We start from the raw sequence: 26,356 nt of genomic DNA, 5'->3' as shown, positions 1-26,356 counted from the left end.
TGGAAAATATAGTAATACTGGTGAATTCCATGAGCATGGGTGCATTGTCAGACTTTTTTACTGACACATGCTGGACACTGACCAGTGTACTCTGCCTGAAGCATGATCAGGTTAACATCTTCAGGGCAAGCAAATGCAGATCATGGCAAGCCCACTGGAATGTGGCTTATAAGGGGCATGTTTCTCTTATTTTTCAAATGCAACTAAACGACTCATCACAATGCTCTACCCTAGTGAATCACACTGACAATTATTCTGTTTATCTTCATTACAATTTGGGGGAAAGCACCACAGAACCATTTAATAATAGTACTTTTTGACATGTATTTGTCTAGTCAATTCTCACCCTGATTGAAACAGTTGAAATTGTCCAATTTAATATAGCCTTGGTTACTGGGAATATAATGCTTTTTCCCTGAAATTGCATCCCTATGCTCATTCACATGCTTATCAAGTCTTGAGAGGTTTTCCACAGCTGTTTCATGATTTGGGGAAATGCAAGCTCAATTTCATTATCTGGCTGAGGAGCAATCGATTCCTTGTGGTTTCTTTGGATCAGAGATTGGGAAGCAATTAAATGTGTCTCTCAGGAGAGTATCCTAACTGAGAAGAGCTCACTTTCTCCTTATGCTTTGACAAAAAAATAACCCAAATCTAGGCTTATTTTCCAGAGGTTATTTTTTATGTGAGCTAAATGGATGCAAATTGCTGCTTATAACAGAGGAGGCAATGACAAGAGACTAGGCTGTCCAGTCTTTTACAGGAATTCTTGGTTTCTGTGGCACCCAGGCTAGGAAGAATATAATTCTCCAGGAGGATGCTGTGAGTATAGGATCCCCAAGAACTTGTTTTCTCTGACTGCCCTGTCTCTATCATATTTCTGCCTCTCCTTTCTGGTTCCAGCATTCCATACTCACTATTTTCATGCTCTCATAGTTTGATTCCACCAACATCCTCTCTTACAAAATTTTCCTTCCCCCGGGACACCTGGGTGTCTCAGTCGGTTGTCTCCTTCAGCTTAGGTTGTGATCCCAGAGTCCAGGGATGGAGCCCTTTATCAGGTCCTTCTCTGTATTCTCAAGACATACATCCTTCCCCAGCATACATTCCTGAATATTAACACTGGTTGTTCTTTGCCTTTTATTTCAACAATTTTAAATGAAAAATATGATAGCTATTAAAAATGTGTCAGTGTAAAAATATAAGAGGACTTTTCTCTTTCTATTTTAATGGTGAGACAAGGAGTCTTCAGAGTCAGTTCCCACATGGTAGTGATTTTCTCTCCCCCACTTTTTTTTTTTTTTTAAGAATTTATTTATTTCATGGCAGCCCATAGAGTGGTATGATTGCTTTGTTCTTCCTTTGCCTCAGTCTTGCATCCTCATATCCGTGATGAGTCCCTGGAACTTCAACATGAGCATATGCATCCTGTGGGCCTTGGTCAGTCACACAGGTGACAATGTGGGAGGTTTCTAAAAAGAAGGGAAAACCACTTTTAAGGATGTCATCATCCGAAACATGTCACTCTCCACAAAAAGAAACTGGAAAACAAATAACAATTAGCAAATGAAATTTAACAATCAGGGTGATAACTTACCTTTGCAATTTCATGGATGCAAACTTCCTTCAAACTCTAACCAGATTCCTTAAACTGATATCCACTGTCCAATATGCAGAGGTTTTCTTTCCCATTTTTTGCCATCAAGTGATCAAAGAGTGTAACTGGCATATTCTCTATATTTATCTCCTATTAGTTGTTTCTGTCTGGGGAGAAGTGTGGGGAAGGTGACCATGGCTAGCTGAATCATGGAGAATCTAAAAATCTCAGGGTCCATTCACTAAAATTAGACTGTATCACTGCTGTTGTAATTGCTCAAAGTCCATACTTCTGGAGTTGTAAATGTATCCAGGAATATTTGAACTTAGTAACAGAGCGTTGATCATTGGATAAATGTAGGTATTATAATAATATAACCAGAAAAAATATTTAAATATATTACCACTGTCAATACTTTTGCCCACCATTTCCTCAAATAGAATATTTTATATATTTTTAGTTTCTGGTTTTTCATATCGTTTTAGGTAGATAGACTATATATATATATATATATATATATTTCCAGGCAGATTTCTTTTGTGATAAGTTGCATGATGCAATAAATCAAACAATGTCTAAATTAAAGTAAAAGTCATTCCACCCCTCCTATATGGCAACCTATATCTCTGCTTGACATTGAACCATAGTTAGTGCATCATGGGCTTCTCCCATGTGTTTATGTTTGCTCATAATATGTACATGAATACACACATGTACACATACCTATTTTTTGAGATAAATTTTTTGAGATAAACTTATACTCAACATATCTTTCTGGATCTTATGTTTTTTAAAGGGCCATGGGCATACTTCCAACTCAGCACATGCTGTGTTACCTCCTTCTTTTTAACAGTTTTATTATAATCAAGAACATAGACGGAGGATAATTTTTCCACCTTTAAAAACAGCATGGCAATAAATATTTATTACTATTATTATTTGTTTTCTGGGGCTGAATTTTTATCAAATGAATTCACAAGTCAAAATTTATGACATTTGCTACTTTAAAACATAGTGCCACATTTCATTCCATGATTTTATATTAATTAATAATATGTAAGTGACCCTTTTTTTTAAACCACCTTTACCAGCCTGGGTGTTATCACACCGATCTCATAAGAAAAGTAAATCTCAATTGTTGCTTTTATTTTTATTTTTCTGACTGTTGATTAATTAGGTCATTTCCTACCATGTTCACTGGCCACTTGCTGCTCCTACTACTGCTCACTGATCTCGCCAATATTCTTTCCCATTCTTTCTGAACCACACCATGCTTGCCCTTCTTTGTTCACAGCCTTAATGCTGTCCGAAACCTCAAAGTTTCTCCAGCACTTTCTTCACCTCCTGATTATCTCACATCACAAGCACCTGTCCCTCTCAGTCTGTCTCTCCATCTACCTCTATATGCTTATTGTCTCATCCCCCAGAGAACAGAAGCCCAGGAAAGCAGGTAGTTTGGCACATTCCTTGCTGTTTCTGCAGCACTGAGAGTGGTGTCAGGTACCTAATAAAGTGGAAACAAAGAGTAGAACAACCAATCAGCCAAGGTTCTGAATTTGAAAGAAAACAAAGGAAAGGAACTAACCACAACAAATTCAATACAGAACAATTAAAAAACATCTAAGATTATGAAAGAATACAGAAATGATACTTATTTAAAACCATAAAAGAAATACATGAGAAATTTAGAAAAAAGAATTTTTAATGGAAGAATTATACATAATTTTCTAACAAAAAATAAATGGCCAAAATTGGTCCAAGAATTAGAAAACACTAATGGAGCACTGGGTGTGGTACAAAAACAATGAATACTGTTATGTTGAAAATAAATAAAAAAAAGAAAAAAAAAGGGAAAAAAAAAAGAAAACACTAAGGACCAATAACTGAAGAAAAGTAAATGATTCACAAAAAGCTACTATTTTTTAAAAGTATGAAAAAGCAACCAGACACAAAGGTGAACATACTAATTGTTCTCACCTGAGGAACAAAGACGGGAGAAATTAATCAGTGGTATCAGAGGCAGGATGTTAGTTACAATTCCATCAGGAAAGCAATTAATAGAGGTGGTAAAAGGGAAGCCCAGATTAGAAGGCAAGGTGTGGGTGATTGTTAAAATAAGACTACGAGGTAGCTAATGTTGTGGGAATAAAGATTTTAGTTTCCCTTGTGATGAATTAGTCTTGGGGAGGTTGCCAGAAATTTGGGGGATCAGCACTATTCTATCTCCTGACTAGAACACTAGATACATGGGCACAATAAGTTTTGTAAATCCATCAAGATGGGTACTTTTGACATTTTCTCTTTTCAGTTTACTTCAATAAAAAGTTATTTTTAAGAAACTATTTGTATATATAGTATTAGAGTGAATTCTAGCTAACTTTAAAAAACAATGTTTATTATTCTAATTAAAATTGCAATGTTGGAATTGTGTTTTATTATAATCTTACTTCTGCTATCACATGAATATAGAATTTTCAACTAACCTTTGTGTTAAAATGTAGCACCCATGGTGCACCACAATCTAATATTTTACCGAAGCTGCAAAGATTCTAAATAATGTACTGACAAGCTTAATACAGCAAGTTTTTTTTAATTGAACAGTACAACTGATTAGAACTTATTTTAGTAATGTGATGGTGGTACATTGGACTATCTCTGAAAATAATTTATTAAATAAACATATTAAAAACTAAAAAAAAAAAAAATTCAGTGGCATATTTCAATTAAAACCCTAAACATGGGGACACCTGGGTGGCTCAGTGGGTTAAGCCTCTGCCTTCGGCTAAGGTCATGATCCCAGGGTCCTGGGGTTGAGCCCTATATCGGGATCTCTGCTCAGCGGGGAGCCTACTTCCCCCTCTCTTTCTGTCTGCCTGCCTGCTTGTGATCTCTCTCTCTCTGTGTCAAATAAATAAATAAATAAAAAGATTCAAATGTCCCTTCCTTTAAAAAAAATAAAAATAAAAAAATAAAACACTAAGCATGCATTACAGGGAAAATACCAGGTGCCAGACACAAAGCAAGCATCAGGGATGTTAACACTGTTTCAATGAATTATATGAAGAAAATAAAAATAAGTATCATGAATTTTGGAAACTTCACTATTATCATTTTTAGATGAAATGACCATATATCCTGAAAAAATAATGCATGCAACTGTATGATCAAAATTAATAGAATTTTTGAAATGGGCTCAGTAAAAAATAAATACATAACATTTAACAGCTTTTATTTGTATAATCAATACGTATATAAAAATATAAAAGAAAAATGCCTCTTTATTAGACAGAAAAAGAAAGTAAAAGCAAATTTATACATTATGGGAACATTTTTTTAACATTAATGGCACAAGACATAGGCTAAGAAAATCACCAAAATTCTACTGAAGAACCTAAAATAAGTCCTTTAAGCAAGGAATATGTTCCTGAAAGAAAAGACTTGCTATTGCAAAGATGTCTTCCATGATTAATCTGATAATTAAGATATTTCAATCAGAATTCCAATGGTGTGAGTTTTTCTGTATAATTCGTCTGATAATTGCTGTTATAAGTGGAGAAGGGATCTTAATATTAACAATAATGCAGGGGAAGATTACAGTGATGACGATAAGCTTCAACTGCCTGACCCCTCATTTGCACAGGCTCTTTCCAACCCCAAGGATCCCGGGATCCTCAGAAAATCCGCAAAAATAAAACATTCCAGCCATGCTATGTGGTGATGCTTACCCCTTTCCACATTGCCTCATTACCACATTCCACATTCCCCAAGCACTTTGGAGAGGGCAATGAGCATACTGGTGGCCACATTTAGGATGCAGCAGAGGAGGCTGTTTGGAGTCAGAGGTGTCTGCACTTCACACCTGAGCACACATCTTGAGACATGTTCCTGAGTCCATGCACCATTCCTGAACTTCTCTCTGGGATTGCTAGGAGCAGCTCTACACTTCCAAAACTTTTCAGGAAAATTAAGTGAAAAGGTTCGAGTAATAGCTTCAGCTCTTCTGCTCCTCTTGGAAAACTGGATGTTTACTACATTACTTAATGAACTTCCCTCTCCTACCTCCCATCCCAATGAGTGAACTCAATTTTGACATCACCAAATCCACAGCCCCTTCTCATAACTAGAATTTAAAGATTTATTGAGTCTTTATTCATATCACTCACATGCAGCTTGCCATCTGTTAGTGAAAAAGGGGCCAGTTTCACTCATGCATTGGTGTCCCCAAATATTTATTGGAGGTCTGAGAACTATATTTTTATGGTACTCCTAGGACTTTTTTTTTAATAACAACTTTATTGAGTTTTGTATACCATAAAATTTACTAGTTTGAAGTATACATGTCAGCAGTGTTTGGTATGTTCATAGACTTGCACAACCATCATTGCTACCTAAATTAAAACATTTTTGTCACCCCAAATGAAACTCTGTACCCATTAGGCAGGCACTCCCCGTTCTCTCTGTCAGCCCTAAGTAACCACCAATATATTTTCTGTCTCTCTAGATTTGCCCATTGTAGACATTTCATGTAAGTAGAATCATACAATATATAGTTTTATTTTTACATCATCAGTTGGTACATGCTGGGTTGTTTCCACTTTGGGGCTATTATGACTATTGCTGTTAGGAACATTAGTTTCCAGGTTTGGATGTGAACATATGTTTTCTTTTCTCTTGGGTATATACCAGGAAGTATATGACATTTTGAGGAACTGATAAACTGTTTTCCATATAAGTTATACAATTTTACATTCCTACCAACAGTGTTCAAAGTTTCCAATTTTTCCACATTCTCTCAAATGCTTGCTGTTTTTTTCTTTCTTTTTTTTTTTTTAATTGCACCTACACTGGTGTATGTGAAACAGTATCTCATGTTAGTTTTGATTTTCATTTCCCTAATGACTAACGATGTTGAGCATCTTTTCCTGCGCTTATTGGCCATACACATATTTTCCTTAAAAAATCTATTTAAACCTGTTGCCCATTTTTAATTAGACTACTTGTATTTTTATTGTTGAGAGGTAAAAGTTCTTATATATTCTGGATTCAAGTCTCTCATCAGATGCATGATTTGCAAATATTTTCTCCCATTCTGTGCCAGCATGCTTTTAAATGTTCATAGCAGCAATGTCCATAATAGCCAAACTGTGGAAAGAGCCAAGATGCCCTTCAATAGACAACTGGATAAAGAAGATGTGGTCCATATATACAATGGAATATTACTCAGCCATCAGAAAGGATGAATACCAAACTTTTGTGTCAACATGGATGGGACTGAAGGAGATTATTTTTATTTTTTAAAAAACCATGTAGGATATTAAAATTGCACAATAAAGCTAATAATTTCAAATTTATTACTGGGTAATTCTTTGTGAGTAGCTGAATTTTTGTAAGTAATGAGTAGGTAAAACCTTGGAAGACTTCAGAAGCCACATACACACATACTCCCAGGCACAGAGCACATGGATGCCTCTCAGACTGCACTAAATAAGGATGATCAGAAAATGTGGTCCCATTCATTTGGTGGGTGGAGTGTCAAACTCGTGTGGCCACACTAGCCCCTGCACACCTCAACTGGGCTCATTTGTCTTCCATCTGGTGAGATTAAGGATTGATGACACTCTTCTGAGAAAAGAAAATTTAAAAAAATATACAAAGGTACAATTGAGGGTTGGTAGTGACCTAATGCCACAACCAAATGCCCACATCTTTCCCTTCACTTCTTCCCCTCACATGGACATTTTATCATCTCACACCATCATGACAAGGGTGTGAAAGTTCTAATGAAGATGCAAGAAAGAAAAGAAACACTATACAGCAAACTAAGAGGAAGTATATGGACACTGTAGATTTAAAAATATGAATACACAAGCATACATATACAGTATGACTTATCAAGCCTATCTGAAAAAAGAAACTTCTGGAAGCTTTCAATCTCTTAATCATCAAGACTGATTATGATTTCTAGGCAACTGATGAGTTACTTTCAGCATACAGCTTGAATAATGTGCCCCGTGGTCACTGGAAACACAGATTTCAAGTACACCAGTGATGAGAAAGCTCTTACAATTTTTTTATAAATATATAAACAGACAAAAAGTTTTTTTCACCTTTTTTGAAGCTAAGAAACCTTTAAAAATAACACATACACACACACACACACACACACACACTCACACACACCATAAGACTAAGGGTCTCTGGTTGACTATTAACTTCCCAAAAGACTTAGGACTGCTGTCTCGCAAGGGAAACACAATTTGAAATCCTCTACCTTTTACCAACTGATTCCCTAAAGGGTAAACATCCATCCCATAGAAAATCTTGGCTTGTTGAAGAAGAAGAAGAAGAAGAAGAAGAAGAAGAAGAAGGAGAAGGAGAAGGAGAAGGAGAAGAAGAAGAAAAAGAAGATGAAGAAGAAGGAGAAGAAGAAGAAAAAGGAGGAGGAGGAGGAGAAGTTGTCAACATTTAGAAGCTAGGAGGTTTTAAACAAAATTACATATTTCTACTTTTTTTTGGAAGGCCAAATATTTGGTGACTCTGGCAAATTCAGGGGGTAGGCACTACTCTAGATAGAGCTGTATGCTACAGGTCTCTGTCACCCTCTTGTCCCAGTTCACCCATGGGCTCTCTCATTTATCTTCCCTGCTTCCGAAGGCACTGAGCTTGAAAACATTTCTGGATGGAGCTTTTTACTTTTCACACCAATCCCCCCTGTAAAATACAATTTCCATTCCAGAATCAGGACATGTACACATATATCTGTGTACTGAAAATAGCACAAAATAATATTTTTTGGGACAATGTATGATGGCTTCTGATATGTTCTTTTCTATTCTACTGTATTTCATTAAAAAATTCTGGATATGATCCAATATAATGATTTCAAAAACCCAGTGTTTCAAAAAAAGTATCCTAGATCACCCCATCATATATATTTTTTAAGATTTGTATTTATTTGTCAGAGAGATAGCAGGGGGGAGAGAGAGAGAGTGAGAGCAAGAGAGTGTGCACACAAGTGAAGGGCAACAGGCAGAAAGAGAAACAGGCTTCCTGTTGAACAAGGATTCTGATGCTGGACTCAATCCCAGGGCCCTGGGATCATGACCCGAGCAAAAGGTGGATGTTTAACCAACTGAGCCATTCTGTCATCCCTACCCTATCATATTTAAAGAGATAAAGCCCCAAGAGATTGAGTGGCTTGTCTATTATCTAGGAAGTAGGTAAACAATGTGTTTAGATGAAAAAATAACCTACAAACTTCAATTCAAGGGACCTTATTTAATAAAAAACAGCCACTGATTTTGTTGACTGTTTCCTTTGCTGTGCAAAAGCTTTTGATCTTGATGAAATCCCAATAGTTCATTTTTGCCCTTGCTTCCCTTGCCTTTGGCGATGTTCCTAGGAGAAGATATTTGCAAATGACATATCGGATAAAGGGCTAGTGTCCAAAATCTATAAAGAACTTAGCAAACTCAACACCCAAAGAACAAATAATCCAATCAAGAAATGGGCAGAGGACATGAACAGACATTTCTGCAAAGAAGACATCCAGATGGCGAACAGACACATGAAAAAGTGCTCCACATCACTCGGCATCAGGGAAATACAAATCAAAACCACAATGAGATACCACCTCACACCAGTCAGAATGGCTAAAATTAACAAGTCAGGAAATGACAGATGCTGGCGAGGATGCGGAGAAAGGGGAACCCTCCTACACTGTTGGTGGGAATGCAAGCTGGTGCAACCACTCTGCAAAACAGCATGGAGGTTCCTCAAAATGTTGAAAATAGAACTACCCTATGACCCAGCAATTGCACTGCTGGGTATTTACCCTAAAGATACGAACGTAGTGATCCGAAGGGGCACATGCACCCGAATGTTTATAGCAGCAATGTCTACAATAGCCAAACTATGGAAAGAACCTAGATGTCCATCAACAGACGAATGGATAAAGAAGATGTGGTATATATACACAATGGAATACTATGCAGCCATCAAAAGAAATGAAATCTTGTCATTTGCGACGACGTGGATGGAACTAGAAGGTATCATGCTTAGCGAAATAAGTCAATCGGAGAAAGACAACTATCATATGATCTCCCTGATATGAGGGAGAGGAGATGCAACATGGGGGGTTAAGGGGGTAGGAGAAGAGTAAATGAAACAAGATGGGATTGGGAGGGAGACAAACCATAAGTGACTCTGAATCTACAAAACAAACTGAGGGTTAATGGGGGGAGGGGGGTTGGGGAGGTGGGATTATGGACATTGGGGAGGGTATGTGCTATGGTGAGTGCTGTGAAGTGTGTAAACCTGGCGATTCACAGACCTGTACCCCTGGGGATAAAAAGATATTATATGTTTATAAAAAATAAAATTAATAAAAAAAAAAAGTTCCTTCACACAAATATCAAGATTTCAAGTAAAAAGAAAAAAAAAAAAAAACAGCCACTGAATGTTGGACCACATTGAGTTGAGAAATTTCTGGATGAAAAATTTTGAGGAAGAATCTGGAATGATTTTTCACAGTGGACATAGTTTTGTGACCTGGCAGCAGATACTATGATACCTAGTAGACTCTATAATATCCAGGGGACTACAAAATATTCTGTAGTCTCAACAGTACCTGGTAGACCCATAATGTCCAGTAGCCCCTAGACTATCTGATAGACTTTACAATATCTCTTAATCTCTGTGCCCTCCTACTCTGACAGTAATAAATTTGCCATTGATGCCTGACGCATCCCCCCCACCTCTGGAATACTTTTGTGATATTTGCATTGAGAAAATAACATTTCTCCTAGCATCAGGAAAATTATTATAGTTGGCTACATTAACAACCATAGACAAGAAATTGATCACAATTGTCAAAGTGGAATTTATTTTTTCTTGCTTAGAAACAAAAATAAATTTAAAAACAGCTTCTTATTACATCTTTTAAGTCAATGGTGTTCTCTTTCACCTCTGAACATTTCTCAAAGTAGGTCAAATGCAACAGATAAGAAAGGTACCGCTTAACTCTCATCATTCAAAACAAATACCACTTTTCCCTAGACAAAAGGCTGTGCAGAGTGTAATTTTTCTCTAAGGTTGTTGCCTCTTGACCCATTGTGTCCTAAGCTGAAAGCACAAGAAAAGCCCCCCAGAGGGGCATGCAAAACAGCATCCTCCAAGGTCGAACATATTGACAGTTGGCATAGCTACTCACCCTCCCTCCTTTAGTCACCTGGAGTGGAAACCCATAATGGAAAGCCTTCTGAACAGCTCAACACAAAGAGGGAAGAACTTTTCAAATGCAGTATTTTGAATGAAGGATGTAATTTTATTTTATATTTGGCACCACAATAAAAAGTACAATTGACATTAATTCAGTAATTACCATGGCCTGGAACACTGCTGAGTACTTCATATGATCTCTTAGTCAGTTTGGGCTGCTATTATAAAATTCTGTAAAATGGGTAGCTTAAACAATAAACATGCATTTCTTACAGTTCCAGAGACATGAAGTCCAAGATCAAAGTGTCAAATTCAGTGTCTTCTGATGGCCCACTTCCTGATCTACAGATCTCACTGCCATGTCTTTAGTGCCTCTTTTAAAGACACCAATCCCAAGAGATCCACCTTCATAAACTAGTTACCTTCCAAAGGTCCCACATCCATACTCCAACACATTGGGGATTAGAGCTTCAGCATATAATTTGGTGGGGTGTTAGAGACACAAACATTCACTCTATAACATGTAATTATGTGCAGTCCTTGGTGCCTTGACACTATTAGGGGCTAGGACTTCTATCTACCTTCTTCACATTTCACAAATTAGGAGCCTAAGACTTGGAAAGTATCTCACTTAATGGGATCAAAGCCTTAGAGCATATAAAGGCAGAGTTTGATTCCAGACTGTAGGGCTGCTGATATTGCTGTTTTTGACATGCCCATATATTTTCCTTTTGATAAACCTTTTAGGCTCCCAATGGCTATTTTATTGGCTAAATATAAGCTTTAGTTTACAAATTGTATGAACATTTCCTGGTCTTTTTTTTTTTTTTTTAAATAAGGGAAAGAGTGCCATGAAACCCCAAGTTATAGTTACCCAACATCAACATTTTGCTCTTTCATCTTAGAATGCCTCCTCTCATTTGTTAAAGAATGCCTTAGGTACCTCTAACAGATATGCACAAGTGTCATTATCACACAAAGTTAATAGTGATTCCTTAATATCATAGAACACTCAATCTAAGGCCAGTTTTTGCAGATTTTTTTTTTACAGTCATTTGCAAATCAGTATCAATCAAGGTCTACACAGTACATTTGGTTGATATTTCTCTCAAGTCTCTTTTAATGAATACAAGTTCCCTCTATTTATTTAGACATGAACTAGGCCATCTTGCCTGTCAAGTTTCACACATCCTAGGTTTGGTTGATTGTATTTTCATGGTGTCATGTATTCCCCACATTTCTTACAAACTGGTAGTTAGTTCTAAAGCCTTAATATTAGAACACTTCATAGGCAGTCCTGTATAATTTTGATTACAGTATGGCAGAAGGAACATAATGTCGGCTTGTCCTTCTTTAGTGATGTTAAGACAGACTCCCAGAGCCCTCAGATGCTGCAGAGGGGCAAAATTTAATCACACCACTTTTTCCTGCATTCATTAGCTGTGGTTCATCTGTAAAAAATAACTTTTTGTAATCAGCATTTATTTAGCATAAATTCAGTCCTTAAAGGGTACCCATAAAAATGCATATTGCCCTTTATTTATCAATTTTCAGTACAATTTGTTGGCTCCCAGCAACTTCTAGTTCTTTCTCTTTTTTGGAATGAGGTTTGGTCTCTTTATCAACTTATGGTCCATTTTTATTAACTGTTTATTCACAGATTTTACTATCAGATTTTTGGTCTTACTTTTTCTCATTTTTACATGTGATTCTTTATCAGTATAATTAGTACTTTGATTCTGTTATATTAACCATATTTTTCTCAAATTATCATTTGTTATTTTTACTTTCCTTTAAGAATACTTCTTGCTGTTGATTGTTAAATCATTTTTTATATTGCCAATATTATAAGTATGTTTTTTAATTGTTTCTGGATTTTGAGTCATTGTTAGGAAACTTTTTTAACATCCAAAGTTGTGAAGGAATTCATTCCTATTTCTATTATAGTACTTACATTTTTTCTGTTTGTTTTGTTTTTGTTTTTGTTTTTCCACAGTTAGATCTCTGATCCTTTTTGATTTATCCTAGTGTATGGTATAAGAATGCACACAATTTATATTTTTCTCAAATGGATTCCACAGATCATAAACCCCCTCCTCCACATTAATCTAAGTTGCTGCCTTCATCATATACTAATTCCAAGAGAATCTCGCCTGTCTTGTTCCCTTGGGCTGTTATGTACCAATTCCAAAATTGTATTTAGTGTAGTCTTTATCATATTAAATAGTCTTAAAAAAAGAAAAATTATTTCCCCTCATTGCATTTCTCCTGATAATTCACACTTATTATTCTTTCAAGTAAAACTGACAAATAATCAACTTGTGTGGAAACAGGAAAAAAAAGAAGCAAATGATCTTAATTGAGATCACATCAAAAGTATATGAGTAAAATTCAACACCCTTACATTGTTGAGTCTCCCTATGCAAGAACATGGCATGTTTCACTTATTTGGTTTACTTTTGTCTCATAATAACTTATGGACTGCCTCTTAAAGAATTTCACATTTTTGTTGTTATAACTGGCTATTTTATGATAGCTAAAAAAAATCATTTGTGTTAGTTCGTCTATTATTCTGTGTCTTGGCGCAAAACAATATTTTCTTTCTAATTTGTGTGACTTTTTTATTTTATTTATTTATTTTGCTAGAAATATTTTGGTTAATGTATCCAATACAATGACAAATAATAGTGAAGATAATGGACATTGTTTTAAAGGAAAAAGAAAGTTTCTAGTATTCTCGTATTTCCTTTTAATAAGTTATTGGTTTCCAGTAATATATGCAGACTATGTACATACATATATGTATGAACAGTTATACATATTTATGATATATCATTTAAGTCCTCCTTTATGGAGCGTTTTTTATTAAATACATGCTACATTTTATCAAATATCTTTGCCTTCTATGGAGATGAACATCAGATGGATTGCATTCATGAATTTGCACTCTTTCCATCCTATTAATCTCATTAGATCATATGTATTTAAAATAATATGCTGATTGAGACTGTTTACTAGTAATTTATTTGAAGTTTTATATCAGTATTTGTCAAGTGAGATCTGCTTTTCTTGTGCATCCATTATCAGGCTGTATATCATTGTTATACTTACCATACAAAAATAACTAGGATGTTTTCCTTCATTTTCTACTCTCTAGATGGGCTTAAATAGCACCAACGATATCTGATTATTAAAGGTATGGTAGGACTTCCTGTGTTTCTACTCGGCCCGATGCTTTCTCACACAGTCACTCTTTCTACAACCTTCCATTTGTCCTTCTATAGGAACCAAATTGTTTTGAAAGAAAATGTGAAACCATGAAAAAGGAGAAAAATACACATGGCTTTGAAAATTACAACTTGCAAAGTGAATATCTTATGAGTAAAATGCTATCTAATTGTGAAATATTGTTGTTTGTCAAATCTGTGTTAGAAGGAACTATAAACTTCATGACAAACTTGACCAGCCACTGAAGTAATGAATGTCTGGTACATGAATCATTGATTACTTTATATGTTAACTATTCAATATAATAAGCTGATTGGTCAGATTGTTTAATCCAAGCCTAATTTTATGTATTTCACTGTGAAGTGAGGAAAAAGAATTTTCATGTTTTCACAATTAGCAGATCAAACAGGTCAAGTGAGAAAGATTGATCAGATTTGGTTTCCCAAGGAATATATGGTTATGGCAAGGATTTTGATTTCTGTAAGATACTGTAGTAAATATTATACCTGAACTGACAATTTAAGTATTAGGCTAGATCTCATGTGTATGAAAGAACTTATGGCTAAAAAAAAAAATCTTTGTTTTAATGAAACAACAAAGCAACAGTTAATAGAAAAAGCCAGTAAAGATTAAATCTTTGCCTTAGCTTTTTCTTAATATTGTTTTCTAGCTTCAAAAATTAGAAAATGCTTTATTTGGGGCACCTCGGTGGTTCAGCGGGTTAAGTGTCTGATTCTTGAATTCAGCTCAGGTCATGATCTCAGGGTCATGAGATCCAGCCCCACCTCAGGCCCTGTGCTCAGTGCTGAGTCTGCTTGAGATTTTCTCTCTCCCTCTCCCCCTCCCTTCTGCACTTTTTCTCTCTCTCTCTCTCTCTCAAGTAAAAATAAATAAATCTTAAAGAAAAGAAAAAGAAAGAAAGAAAGAAAGAAAGGAAGGAAGGAAGGAAGGAAGGAAGGAAATACTTTGTTTTATAGGATACACACAGAGGGCCTGAAGAGAGTCTTTTTCCATCATGGCAGCCAGGGACTGAACCTGGAGAGCAAGCATATCTGCTACTGCCATGACTCTTAATACAAACTTTGGTAAAATCACTATAACATGAAGTGAGCTGGGCAGTTTGATGGAGAAGATTAGGAATTAATTTTGTTGATATGAAAACTTTATTTTCATAACCACAGGGCATGTTTGTCTTTAAAATATTGTCATCAAGTAGTGTTAATATCATATGTACACACAAATCACACACACATGCATGTACACATACATGTACACATGACATTCAAGTAGAAGGAACCTATTCAAAATAAGTTGAGAATAACTAATAAAATTAATAATAAAACTATAAAATAACTATAATTAAATTTTAGAAATACTTATCTGAATATATTTTAAGGAAGCATTACTTAAACATCAATATAAAGATAAATACAGAAATGATTGATAAATTTACTTATACAAAAGTGTTGAAGTTCATTATATCAGATATACAAGAAAAATACCAAGAGAGAGAAAACAAATGGGAATGAGAGACCTTCTCTAAATGATTCAAAATTACCCCCCCAAAAAAGTTTCTATACCCTGCCCAGAACTTTGGAAGGGTTCCTGCAAGTAAGGGCCCCTTGACCTTAGAACATTGCTTGGCACATAATTGCAGTTATACGTGACAACAATATGATAGTGGTGGAGGTGGTGGTGGTAGTATTGGGGAAGTTTATGATCACCGTGATGATGATGATGATGATGACCATAACTGCAATGATATGGATGATGATTATGTGTAGGAAGAGGAAACATAGAAGAGAATTTAGTAGCTAAGTAAGATACTGAAAATTTCCTCCCACTTTACCTTCTCTCTGAAATCCCAACTACCATTGTTATTTCAAGTCATTGCATGTATCTTTGGAAAACTATAATGAATTTAAGTATAAATATATTTTATTGAAGGTATTACATATATACATTTATCAACACATTAGTATTGATTTATTTGTAGCAGGGAGGATACAATGGGAAGCCTTCTGAATTAGAAATAAAAATAGAAGTTTTGTAAAAGGAGAAATCAGGTAGAATGGAGTTGCAAGAAGGCTCTGGGTTTGTTCTGTAGCTTCATTAAGGATGAGCTGTGCGGCACTGGATAAGTTATTTAACATTACAGTTTTCCAACAGTCTACAACAGGATTAAGATTAAATGGAAAATGTAGTTAAAAGTTCTATTGAGGGGTGCCTGGGTGGCTCAGTGGGTTAAGCTGCTGCCTTCGGCTCAGGTCATGATCTTAGGGTCCTCGGATCGAGTTCCACATCAGGCTCTCTGCTCAGCGGGGAGCCTGCTTCCCTCTCTCTCTCTGCCTGCCTCTCCGTCTACTTGTGTTCTCTCTCTGTCAAATAAATAAATAAAAATCTTTAAAAAAAAAAAAGTCCTATTGAGCCTGGTGGCATGCAATAAATAGAAGCCTTTGTTTGTTGCTCTTATTATTGTTATTAGAATTATGGTATAGGGAGATCAACTTTGGAGTGGTGGATTAAGGATCTCAGTGACCACTTTTCCACAAAACCAGTGAAAATACTGGCAAAGCAACTAAAATCAACCGTTTTAGAATACCATAAATTAACCAAAGTCATATAAAAAACTGAAAATTTTCTATCAAAGAGAAATGTCTGAATCTCAGAAAGGCAACAGAGCCTGTACATGTCAGCTTAGGACCATTCCCTTTCTCTCTGCCTCTACCTCAGTAGCATGGTAGTTCTGAAAGATTTTCAGGCTCACAATGAATGGAGAGTAAGAGCTTTATACCAAGAGCACCATCAATATTATGTCAAAACTAGCAGTATTTGAAAAATTTCATTCCCGAAGTGTTATTGGTCATTTGATTCAACTCAGAGCTCAACACAGCTAAAAAAAAAAATAAATTTAAGAAGCAGTATCACCAGGACATCATTAGAAAAAAATGGAAATCTTCTGACAATGTTACATCTGCCTGTTTGTGATATCAATTTTCTTTCAATTAAAGAAAAGACCAGCCTCACCATCCCCCCTCCAAAAAAAAATAATTAAAGCAAGACCTAGATACAGAGAAATTTGAAAAGCTCCAGCAAATTCTTAGGGATCTATAAGAATTTTGCGCACATGTGAAGTGCTGTATGCATGCCCAGGAAAGACCTAGGAAAGGAGAAAGCCCTGGTCACTCACCTCTTGCTTGGATGAATAGTGCAAACAGAAAATTAAAGTTAAGCCTGTCTTGTAAATTGTTTAAAGTTTAAAGTCATGCCTTGACACACAGATCTCCTTGGCAGAGGTAGAAAAAATACAGGCATGGCATTTAAGGAAACATTCTGACTGATCATTGGCTGACCACTAAATTATAATGAACCAAAGGTGACCCCTAGGAGACCAGGCTTGAAAACAAGAACATAAAATCAACAACAACAACAACAAAATATAGCAGAAAACTCAGTGTCTACACACTGTGGAGAATACAGATTTACAAATTAGCCTGGAAGAGTCACTAAGGAAATAAACAACAAGAAGAAAACAAAAACAAGAACAGAAATCCAAGAACAACCACCACCTCTGGAGTGGAGAGAGGGTTCTGATACTGGAGTTGTTACAATGCATTATCTAAAATGTCTGGTTTCCAATGAAAAATTACAAAACCTACCCAAAAAAGGCAAAGCATATCACATAAACAGGAATAAAAATTGTCAATAGAAATAATCCTTGAATACTCCCAAATGTTGGATGTACTAGACAGAATTTAAGTCTGCTATTCTACATACATTAAAAGAACTAAAATAAACCAGTGTCCAAAGAATTAAAGGCAAGGAAAGTCTGACAACTAGGTGTCATTACATAGAGAATATCTGTACAAAGATAGAAATTATTAAAAAGAAACTAATTGCAATTCTGGAGTTAAAAAATACAATGACTGAAATAAAAAAGTCACTAGGCAGCTACAAACAACAGATTTGAGGAAATAGAAGAAAGTATCAGCAGACTTGAAGATAGGCCAGTAAAGATTATCCAGTAAGAGAAACAAAATGAAGCCTGAATGGAGAAAAATGTGTAGAAATTCATACACCTGTGACATATCAGGAAAATTACCAATATACAGTGAATGGAAGTCCCAGAGAAGAGCAGAGAAATAAGGCCAAAATTATTGGAAAGAATAATGACTAGAAGAAGCTCAAGAAACTCCAATGAACTCAGAGAACCATACCTATCCACAGCAGAGTCAACTTGATGATTTCTCATCAGAAACCATGGAGGTTAGAAGACAGATAAGAGCTTCAAAATGTTGAAGGAAACAGATTGGCAACAATAATTCCATAACTAGCAAAACTTTTCAAAAATGCAGGAAAATCAAAAGATAAGCCTAGAATGGCAGAAAATGTTTGTAAAACATGCCTGATAAGGGACTTCTCTCAAAAATATACAAATAATTCTTAAGACTCAACAATATGTCTTCTTTGGAGAAATGTATGTTCATGTCTTCTGCCAATTTTTTTTACATGATTATTTGTTTTGTGTGTGTTGAGTTTGAGGAGTTTATAGATCTTGGATATCAGCCCTTTGTACTGTCATTTGTGAATATCTTCTCCCATTCCTTGGGTTGCCTCTTTGTTTTGTTGACTGTTTCCTTTGCTGTGCAGAAGCTTTTGATCTTGATGAAGTCCCAAAAGTTCATTTTTGCTTTGGTTTCCTTTGCCTTTGGAGACATATCTTGAATGAAGTTGCTGTGGTCAATGTTGAAGAGGTTAGTGCCTATGTTCTTCTCTAGGATTCTGATGAATGAATGAATTCCTGCCTCACGTTGAGGTCTTTTATCCATTTCAAGTTTATCTTTGTGTATAATGTAAGAGAATGGTCGAGGTTCATTCTTCTACACATAGCTGTCCAATTTTCCCAGCACCATTTATTGAAGAGACTGTCTTTTTTCCACTGTATATTTTTTCTGCTTTGTCAAAGATTATTTGACCATAAAGTTGAAGGTCCATATCTGGGCTCTCTACTCTGTTCCACTGGTCTATGTGTCTGTTTTTGTGCCATGCTCTCTTGGTGATCACAGCTTTGTAATAAAGCTTGAAATCAGGCAACGTGATGCCCCCAGTTTTGTTTTTCTTTACTATGGAGTATTATGCCTCCATCAGAAAGGATGAATATCCAACTTTTGTATCAACATGGATGGGACTGGAGGAGATTATGCTGAGCGAAATAAGTTAAGCCGAGAGAGAGTCAATTATATGGTTTTGCTTATCTGTAGAGCATAAGAAATAACATGGAAGACATGGGGAGATGGAGAGGAAAAGTGAGTTGGGGGAAATTGGAGGGGGATATGAACCATGAGAGACTGTGGACTCTGAGAAACAAACTGAAGGCTTTGGAGGGGAGGGGTGTGGGAGGTTGGGTGAGCCTGGTGGTGGGTATTATAGAGGGCATGTATTGCATGGAGCACTGGGTGTGCTGCATAAACAATGAATTCTGGAATACTGAAAAGAAATTTAAAAAATAAACAAATTTTTAAAATTTCATTGGAAAATAAAAAAAAAACCTCAACAGTGTAAAACAAATAACCCAATTAAAAAATGAATAAAAAATCTGGATACCTCACCAAAGAAGACATATATGTGACCAATAAACCCATGAAAAATTGCTCGATATCATCAGTCATTAAGGAAATGTAAATTAAATAGCAAGGTACCATTTCACACCCACTATGGCTATTATAATTAGAAAGACAGTTATTAGCAAATGTTGGAAAGAATATGGAGAAATTGGAACCCTCATGCATGGCTGGTAGGATTTTAAGGTATAGCCTTGAAAAACAGTCTGGCAGTTCCTCAAAAATGTTAAGTATAGGTTACCTTATGCCTCAACAATTTCACTCCTATTTACATACCTAAGGAAACTGAAAACTATGTCAGCACAAAATCTCATACAGAAGTGTTTTTAACTCTTGAGCAATTAGGTGGGTACACAAACACTGCTATTTGCTTAGATAGAAAAATGGAGGAGAAACAAGTGTGGATTAAGGGAAAGGAAATCTGTTCTGGAACAAGACGTAAATCTTTTTAAAGGTTTTCTTAAGGATCTGGGAAACATTTCTTTAACATATAACCAAGAAAGATAATATCCCAATCTCCTAGTTTCTGTGGGAAGGTAATAGCTTAATTCAGTGGAAACCTTGTTCCAAGTTGCAAAACTACCTTTCATCCTAAAGATATGTGAAGTCCTTATTTGCTTAAAAAACAAATCACTAACATTCATAACAGCATTATTCATAGAAGCATAGAAGTGGACTCACTGCCTATCAACTGACAAATGGATAAGCAAAATTTGGTATATTCATTTAGTGGGATATTACTGGGTAATAAGTAAGGATGAAATCCTAACAAGGGCTGCAATATGAGTGACCTTAAACACATTATGCTAAGTGAAGGACATCAGTTCAAAAGATAATATATTATGTGATTCAATTTTATATGAAATGTCCATGATAGGCAAATATATAGACAGAAAATATATTAGTGGGTGCCAAGAACTGGATGAAACAGGTGATGTGTGCAATTCAGGCAAGGAAGGGGAATGGAGATTGACTACTAGTGGGTCTGGGGTTTCATTTGGGGTGATAAAAATATTCTAAAATTACATTGTTATAAAAGTTACACCACTCTGAGAATATACTAAAAACCACTGAGCTGTGCATGTTTTATGTATTTGAATCACACCTCAATAAAGCTGTTTAATAAAACAAATTAAAAGAAAGAATTACAGCACAAAGTACTTTTTCTGATTATGATAATATAATAGGAAGATAAAGCAAGCAGTACAGTGGCTTATGACCAAGTAAAAGGTCTGGCTACTTCATAGAAATGTCTGGGTCTGAGTCTTCGTGCCTTGAAACCAACATTGTCAAGTTAAAAGAGAGCAAGTATCCCAGCTATGGTGACAATAATTTCACAGAACAATACACAATCAGAAAGCAGGGGTATGCTAGGGTTTAATTTTAGTCTTTGAATGAGGGAGCCATGCTAGCACTGATGGGAAGAAAGGGAAAATACCAGGAAGGAATATCATCTTTACGAGATTTGCAAATTGATCTTCACAATGTCTAATTAGAAATCTCCAACCACTTATTAATATGTTTGTATAAGTATGTGTTTATCAGTGTGGTGCTTTTCATATTCAGGATGGTACTGCATATATTTCTCCCTACTACAATCATGCCATCAGTGTCTATATGAATCAGAGAAGGGCTACTGATATCAATGCTATTATGTGTTGAAACACGACATGGGATCTAGGCCTGCTCTTAAGAGAGGCATGCTCCAGGGAGCAGAACTTGCCATAGAGTCTGGAGGCAATTACTCTAGAAAACAAGTATTGCCCAAATGGTATTTGGAAGTAGAGATCCAGGAGTTGAGACGTAGTTATTGGCACAATCTCTGGCTTGGGTCCAGGAGCCCAAAGGGCCCTAATAATAACATCTGTCCATGATACTTGGCTCTGGGCAGGTTGTCACCCTAGGCTTAAGGCAGCAGAAACATACCAGTATCTTGCTTCCTGGAGTATTGAATGAATAAGATAAGCATTGGTCTGTAATAAAAGTTAAAGTTCACTGATCAGAACTGGAGACTGATGTCAGAGCAGAACTGAGAGTCAGTCGACCTCTGGAATCCTGGAGTGATTGCCTTATTGAACCTTTCTTAAGATTTGAATGGTCTAAGTTCTGGGGAAGGGTGAAGGTGTTATGAGCCTAGGCCAGGTAGTTAGATCTCAGAGTCTGGAAACTAGTAACACTTTGACCAGGATCTCCACATTTTGAAAATGACCACAGCCTATGGTGACTAAAAGTGGCTCTCAAGGTTAAAGAAATAAAGACAGTAACCCTCTTATATGGTGTGTCCACATAAATGATGATCAGGCTTGTGGCTGGGAACATCTTGCTGATGAAGATCTGTAGCAGGAATTCTCTGGGTTGAGTGGCCTTTAACCATTAATTTTTGAGTTTAAATGTCTTTGAGGAAATTTTTGAGAACAAATATGGCCTAAAATTTAAACTTCTGTTAAATGATCAGAATTATAATTTTGACTTTTATTCTTATAAAACTATGTCTTCAAATGTTAATATTTATTCTGTATTTTCAGATGGCTACCCCAAAGAAGAAATGATTTACAGATGGAGAAAAAATTCAGTTGAGGCAGCTGATCAGAAATCCTGGAGGCTTTATCAGTTTGACTTCATGGGCCTCAGAAACACAACAGAAACTGTAACAACATCTGCAGGTAGGAATTAATTTAAGGAAACATAACTCTCAAAAAAAAAAATCTTATTTTTTCCCTGGTGTCTGAAGCATAATCATGTCTTTAATGTAGAATTTCATCATGTTTATGTTTTAACTAGTTATATTAGGGCAATCATATACCTCAGTAATATTTGAGACAAAACAACTGATTCAATAGTGAAAAATATTTTTAATGTTTTATTGGGATGGAAAAAGGATCATGAGAATTGTCTTATTTTTTAATCAAGATGGCATTTACATCATGTTTATAAATTTAACTAGGATTCCCACTATCAACCATATTTATATAAACTGATTTTACTAATAATGAGAGTTCTACAACTTTCCATATGCATAATATGAATAAAATATTATTGAGAATCTACACATAAAAGAAGCTGCTGTGAAATGTCCTTTGAATTTTAATTTCTAGCTTCTTCCTTTCCTTTACTCTAACCTTTATTTTGAGCTTTGTATTTCTTTTCCAATATACTGAACACAATAATTATCCATCAGTTTGATTTTATTAAGTGACCATTAAGTGCATAGTATAAGGCATGTAGTTAGGTAGAAAGAGATGTTTCCTCTATTAGCATATTTGAATATTTTAGGGATTTTTGTTTGTTTTATAGGGTTTTTTTCTTGCTTTGTTTTATGAGGGTTTTTTTGCTTAGTTTTGACTACTTATTTATTCCTATGACCCACTATTTTGCAACTAGTTTCTTTTGCCAGTGTGTGGGGCACAGGTGAGGTTAGAACCAACATTTCTACTGGTCTTATTATTAATATGAATAGCTTTTAAAACTTCGTAATACTTTGTTCCATCAATGACTAAGATTAAGATGTAAACTTTGATAACCACTGGTTAATATCTTTAAAGGATAGTCTGAATTCTGGATAGAGTTGAAAATATAGAATATTTACACATTAAGAAAAGTCTGAAAAGCTATCTGATTAACAGAGAAAAAAACTTCCCTATAGGTGCCATGGTGATAAAGGTGAGAAATACCATCTGTGTTTAAATATTAAACAATGATAAAGTTAAAAAAATAAAGAATCATAATTTATTTAAATAATCTGTGGAGACAGCAAAAAGGGAAGCGTTTTAGAGAGACTTTTTCCCAATTATGAGTCACCTACATTAAGAATGTAATTCTAGGGGCACCTGGGTGGCTCAGTGGGTTAAGCCTCTGCCTTCAGCTCAGGTCATGATCTCTGGATCCTGGGATCGAGCCCCACATCAGGCTCTTTGCTCGGCAGAGAGCCTGCTTCCCTCTCTCTCTCTGCCTGCCTCTCTGCCTACTTGTGATCTCTGTCAAATAAACAAATAAAATCTTAAAAAAAAATGTAATTCTTCTTCTTGAATGGTAGAAATGCACTAGTAGACCTTTCAGTATAAGGCATCCCAATAAGGGTAACTAAATAAGGGGATTGTTCTAGCATTTAAAAGCTAAAAAAAAAAAAAAAATTGCCAAATGTCGATTCTGTTTTTCCTTTCTTGGTGTTCTCTGAAAGATGATGTTAAAGGATAGGAAATTTCAGAGGAAAGTAAAGCACAGCTGTTGTAGGGTTTTGAAATTAACTGTAAGAGAATACCAGCACAGGGAAGCAACAAATAGAAGGAGCTGTGGAGTCAAGGTAATAGTCTGAGTGACTGTATGCTAGGTGATACTTTTACCAGATAGAAAACCCATTCGGAACTCAGGTTCAACTACCCTATGCTTGAAAAATCAATACTCAAGGGGCGCCTGGATGGCTCAATGGGGTAAGCCTGTGCTTTTGGCTCAGATCATGATCTCAGGGTCCTGGGATTGAGCCCCGCATCGGGCTCTTTGCTCAGCAGGGAGCTTGCTTCCCCCCTCTCTCTGCTTGCTGCTCTGCCTACTTGTGATCTCTCTCTCTGTGTCAAATAAGTAAATAAAATCTTAAAAAAAAAAAGAAAGAAAGAAAGAAAAATCAATACTCAAGAGATGTGTGATGGCAGGAGAAGAAAGTTTGCTTTATTCGGGAAGCTGAAACCTGAGACGATGGTAGGCTAATATCTCAAAGATCATCTTCCCTGTCCAGCTGAAGCTGGAAGGTATTAAAGGGAAAGGCATAGGAAAAAGGGTGGGGGAATACATCCAGGAGCTAGTCCTCTGTGGACATGATCCTGCAAAGACTTGCTGACATCAGTAGCAGCTGTTTTCAAATGCAGTCAGACCTTATCTTCTGGGAAAGTTTGGTCATTCACTCCTTGAGGCCAGTGGTCTGCAATTCTCAAGGAAAGTAACTTAGTTCTGCTAGAGATTAAGGGACTTAGTTCCGCAAACAAGGAATACATAAGCTTGAAGCAAGTTTACCCTTCAGATGGGTTGGAGTGCTATTATGTTACTGTTGGTTTAAAAAATATATGGAAGACATTCACTGGCAGCAAGGAGTTTTTGGTCTCACTGGAAAAACATGATAGATATGAGAGACTTATGAACAAACTGGGAATTTATACACCAGCATAACAAATAGACATTATATTAAGTTAAATTGTACTCAAGATGGAAGCAATGTTTAGGACAGTCCTTAATGAATAAGAAATGAATGTTTCCCAGGATTTTTTTTTTTTTTTTGTCATTCCTTTTTCCGTGAACTCAATGAAAGTGTTAGCATTGATGAATGTTCTCCATCTACTCCTCTTCTCTGGCATCCCTTATTTTTATATAAATCTCCACATTATATTGAATCTTGTTAATCACTCCATCTCTTTTAGAAAATAAGCAAAAAAATATGTTCTAAAGAAATTAATCTATATTAAAAAAATTAAACTCCCTTCCCTCTAATAAATCAGATGATACTGTTTGAAGATGAGAGTGAGATATAAATGATGGATTTATACTCTTCATTTCTAAATTTCTTATGAGCCCAAGGTGGTCACCTCCCATATCTGTCTTTAGCAGCCCAGTATGCTCTCTATCTTATTTGCCCAGTGGAAGATCCTGGAGAAATCATTACAATCCCTCTTTTGCACACTCCCTCAGTCCCCTTTCCCCTTTTTTCTTATGTACACCCAACCGTAGTGAAATCCAGTCCTATTCCACACCACAAACATACAGCATTATGGGGGAAAATACTAATAAATAAAAGACACTATTTTCATCACTACTCTCTTTTGAAGGTGTTTTCCATGAATTTCAAGAGAGTTTTGAAGTTATCATATCATAGTATGTGATGGTCCAGTGTTTCTCAATCTTTTATTCATTATCACCTCTCCTAAGGAGTCTTTTTAGGTATTTTAACCACCTCCCTTATAAATATTGATACTACAGATATGCTTGTATATATTTTCATATATTATGGCCTTTTGGAAGGCTACACATAGCAATATCAAAGATTTATCACCTCTCTACCCCCAAAAAAGAATTTTCACTCCCATAGAAATAAATATCACCTCCATTAAAATCCAAACCTTAGTCTGTTTATTCTTTCAGTTTCCTAGATGGGGTTCCTATTTTGTTCTTGGTCCCAACCTCTGACAGCAACACCTTCTTTTACTTTCCACTAGTGATCTTGCTCCTCACTATTCCTGGAATCTTGAGGAAATCAGAGAATGTCCCAACGTCTTTGCCCACCTATTGCAACTTTTCCTTCATAGTGTTGCAGATGAGCTCCCATTGCTTATCCATATGTACACCAGATCCTGTTCTTTTCCCCTACACTAGAGATTGCTCCAGCAAAACTCCCTCTCACTCACAGCATTTTCTTTTTTTTCTTTTTCTTTTTTTTTTTTTTTTTTGCTCTCTACTGGATCTTTACTATCATCTACTTAAAAATAAGCTTTTATTTCACTAACATATTTTTTAAAATTGTTTTAGTTAGGTCTCCAGCATGCAACAAGTGACATACACAAACTAGGTAATTAGAAGTTAATGAAGGGAAGAAACTATGCACAATCTTGCTGGCAGGGCTTATAACTTATTGCAATAATGGATTGTGGTAGGCAGAATGATGGCTCGCAAAGATTTCCATTTTCTAATTCTCAGAACCTGTGAGTACATC

At 35.8% G+C, this 26,356-nt stretch overlaps 1 protein-coding gene across 1 annotated transcript in view; it reads left to right on the top strand.

The window, feature by feature from the left end:
- Nucleotides 1-26,356, top strand: part of LOC111161925 (gamma-aminobutyric acid type A receptor gamma3 subunit) — a 674,406-nt gene that overhangs the window by 576,891 nt on the left and 71,159 nt on the right. Inside the window, exon 6 of the mRNA XM_022525999.1 lies at nt 22,191-22,328. Coding sequence (XP_022381707.1) covers nt 22,191-22,328 — 138 coding nt within the window. The remainder of the gene's footprint in view (nt 1-22,190; nt 22,329-26,356) is intronic.

This window comes from Enhydra lutris, unplaced genomic scaffold, assembly GCF_002288905.1.
Source record: "Enhydra lutris kenyoni isolate GAN:26980312 unplaced genomic scaffold, ASM228890v2 scaffoldscaffold87, whole genome shotgun sequence".
NCBI lineage: Eukaryota > Metazoa > Chordata > Mammalia > Carnivora > Mustelidae > Enhydra > Enhydra lutris.
Note: the sequence above shows the minus strand (reverse complement) of the source record. Positions and strands in the feature narration are given on the sequence as shown.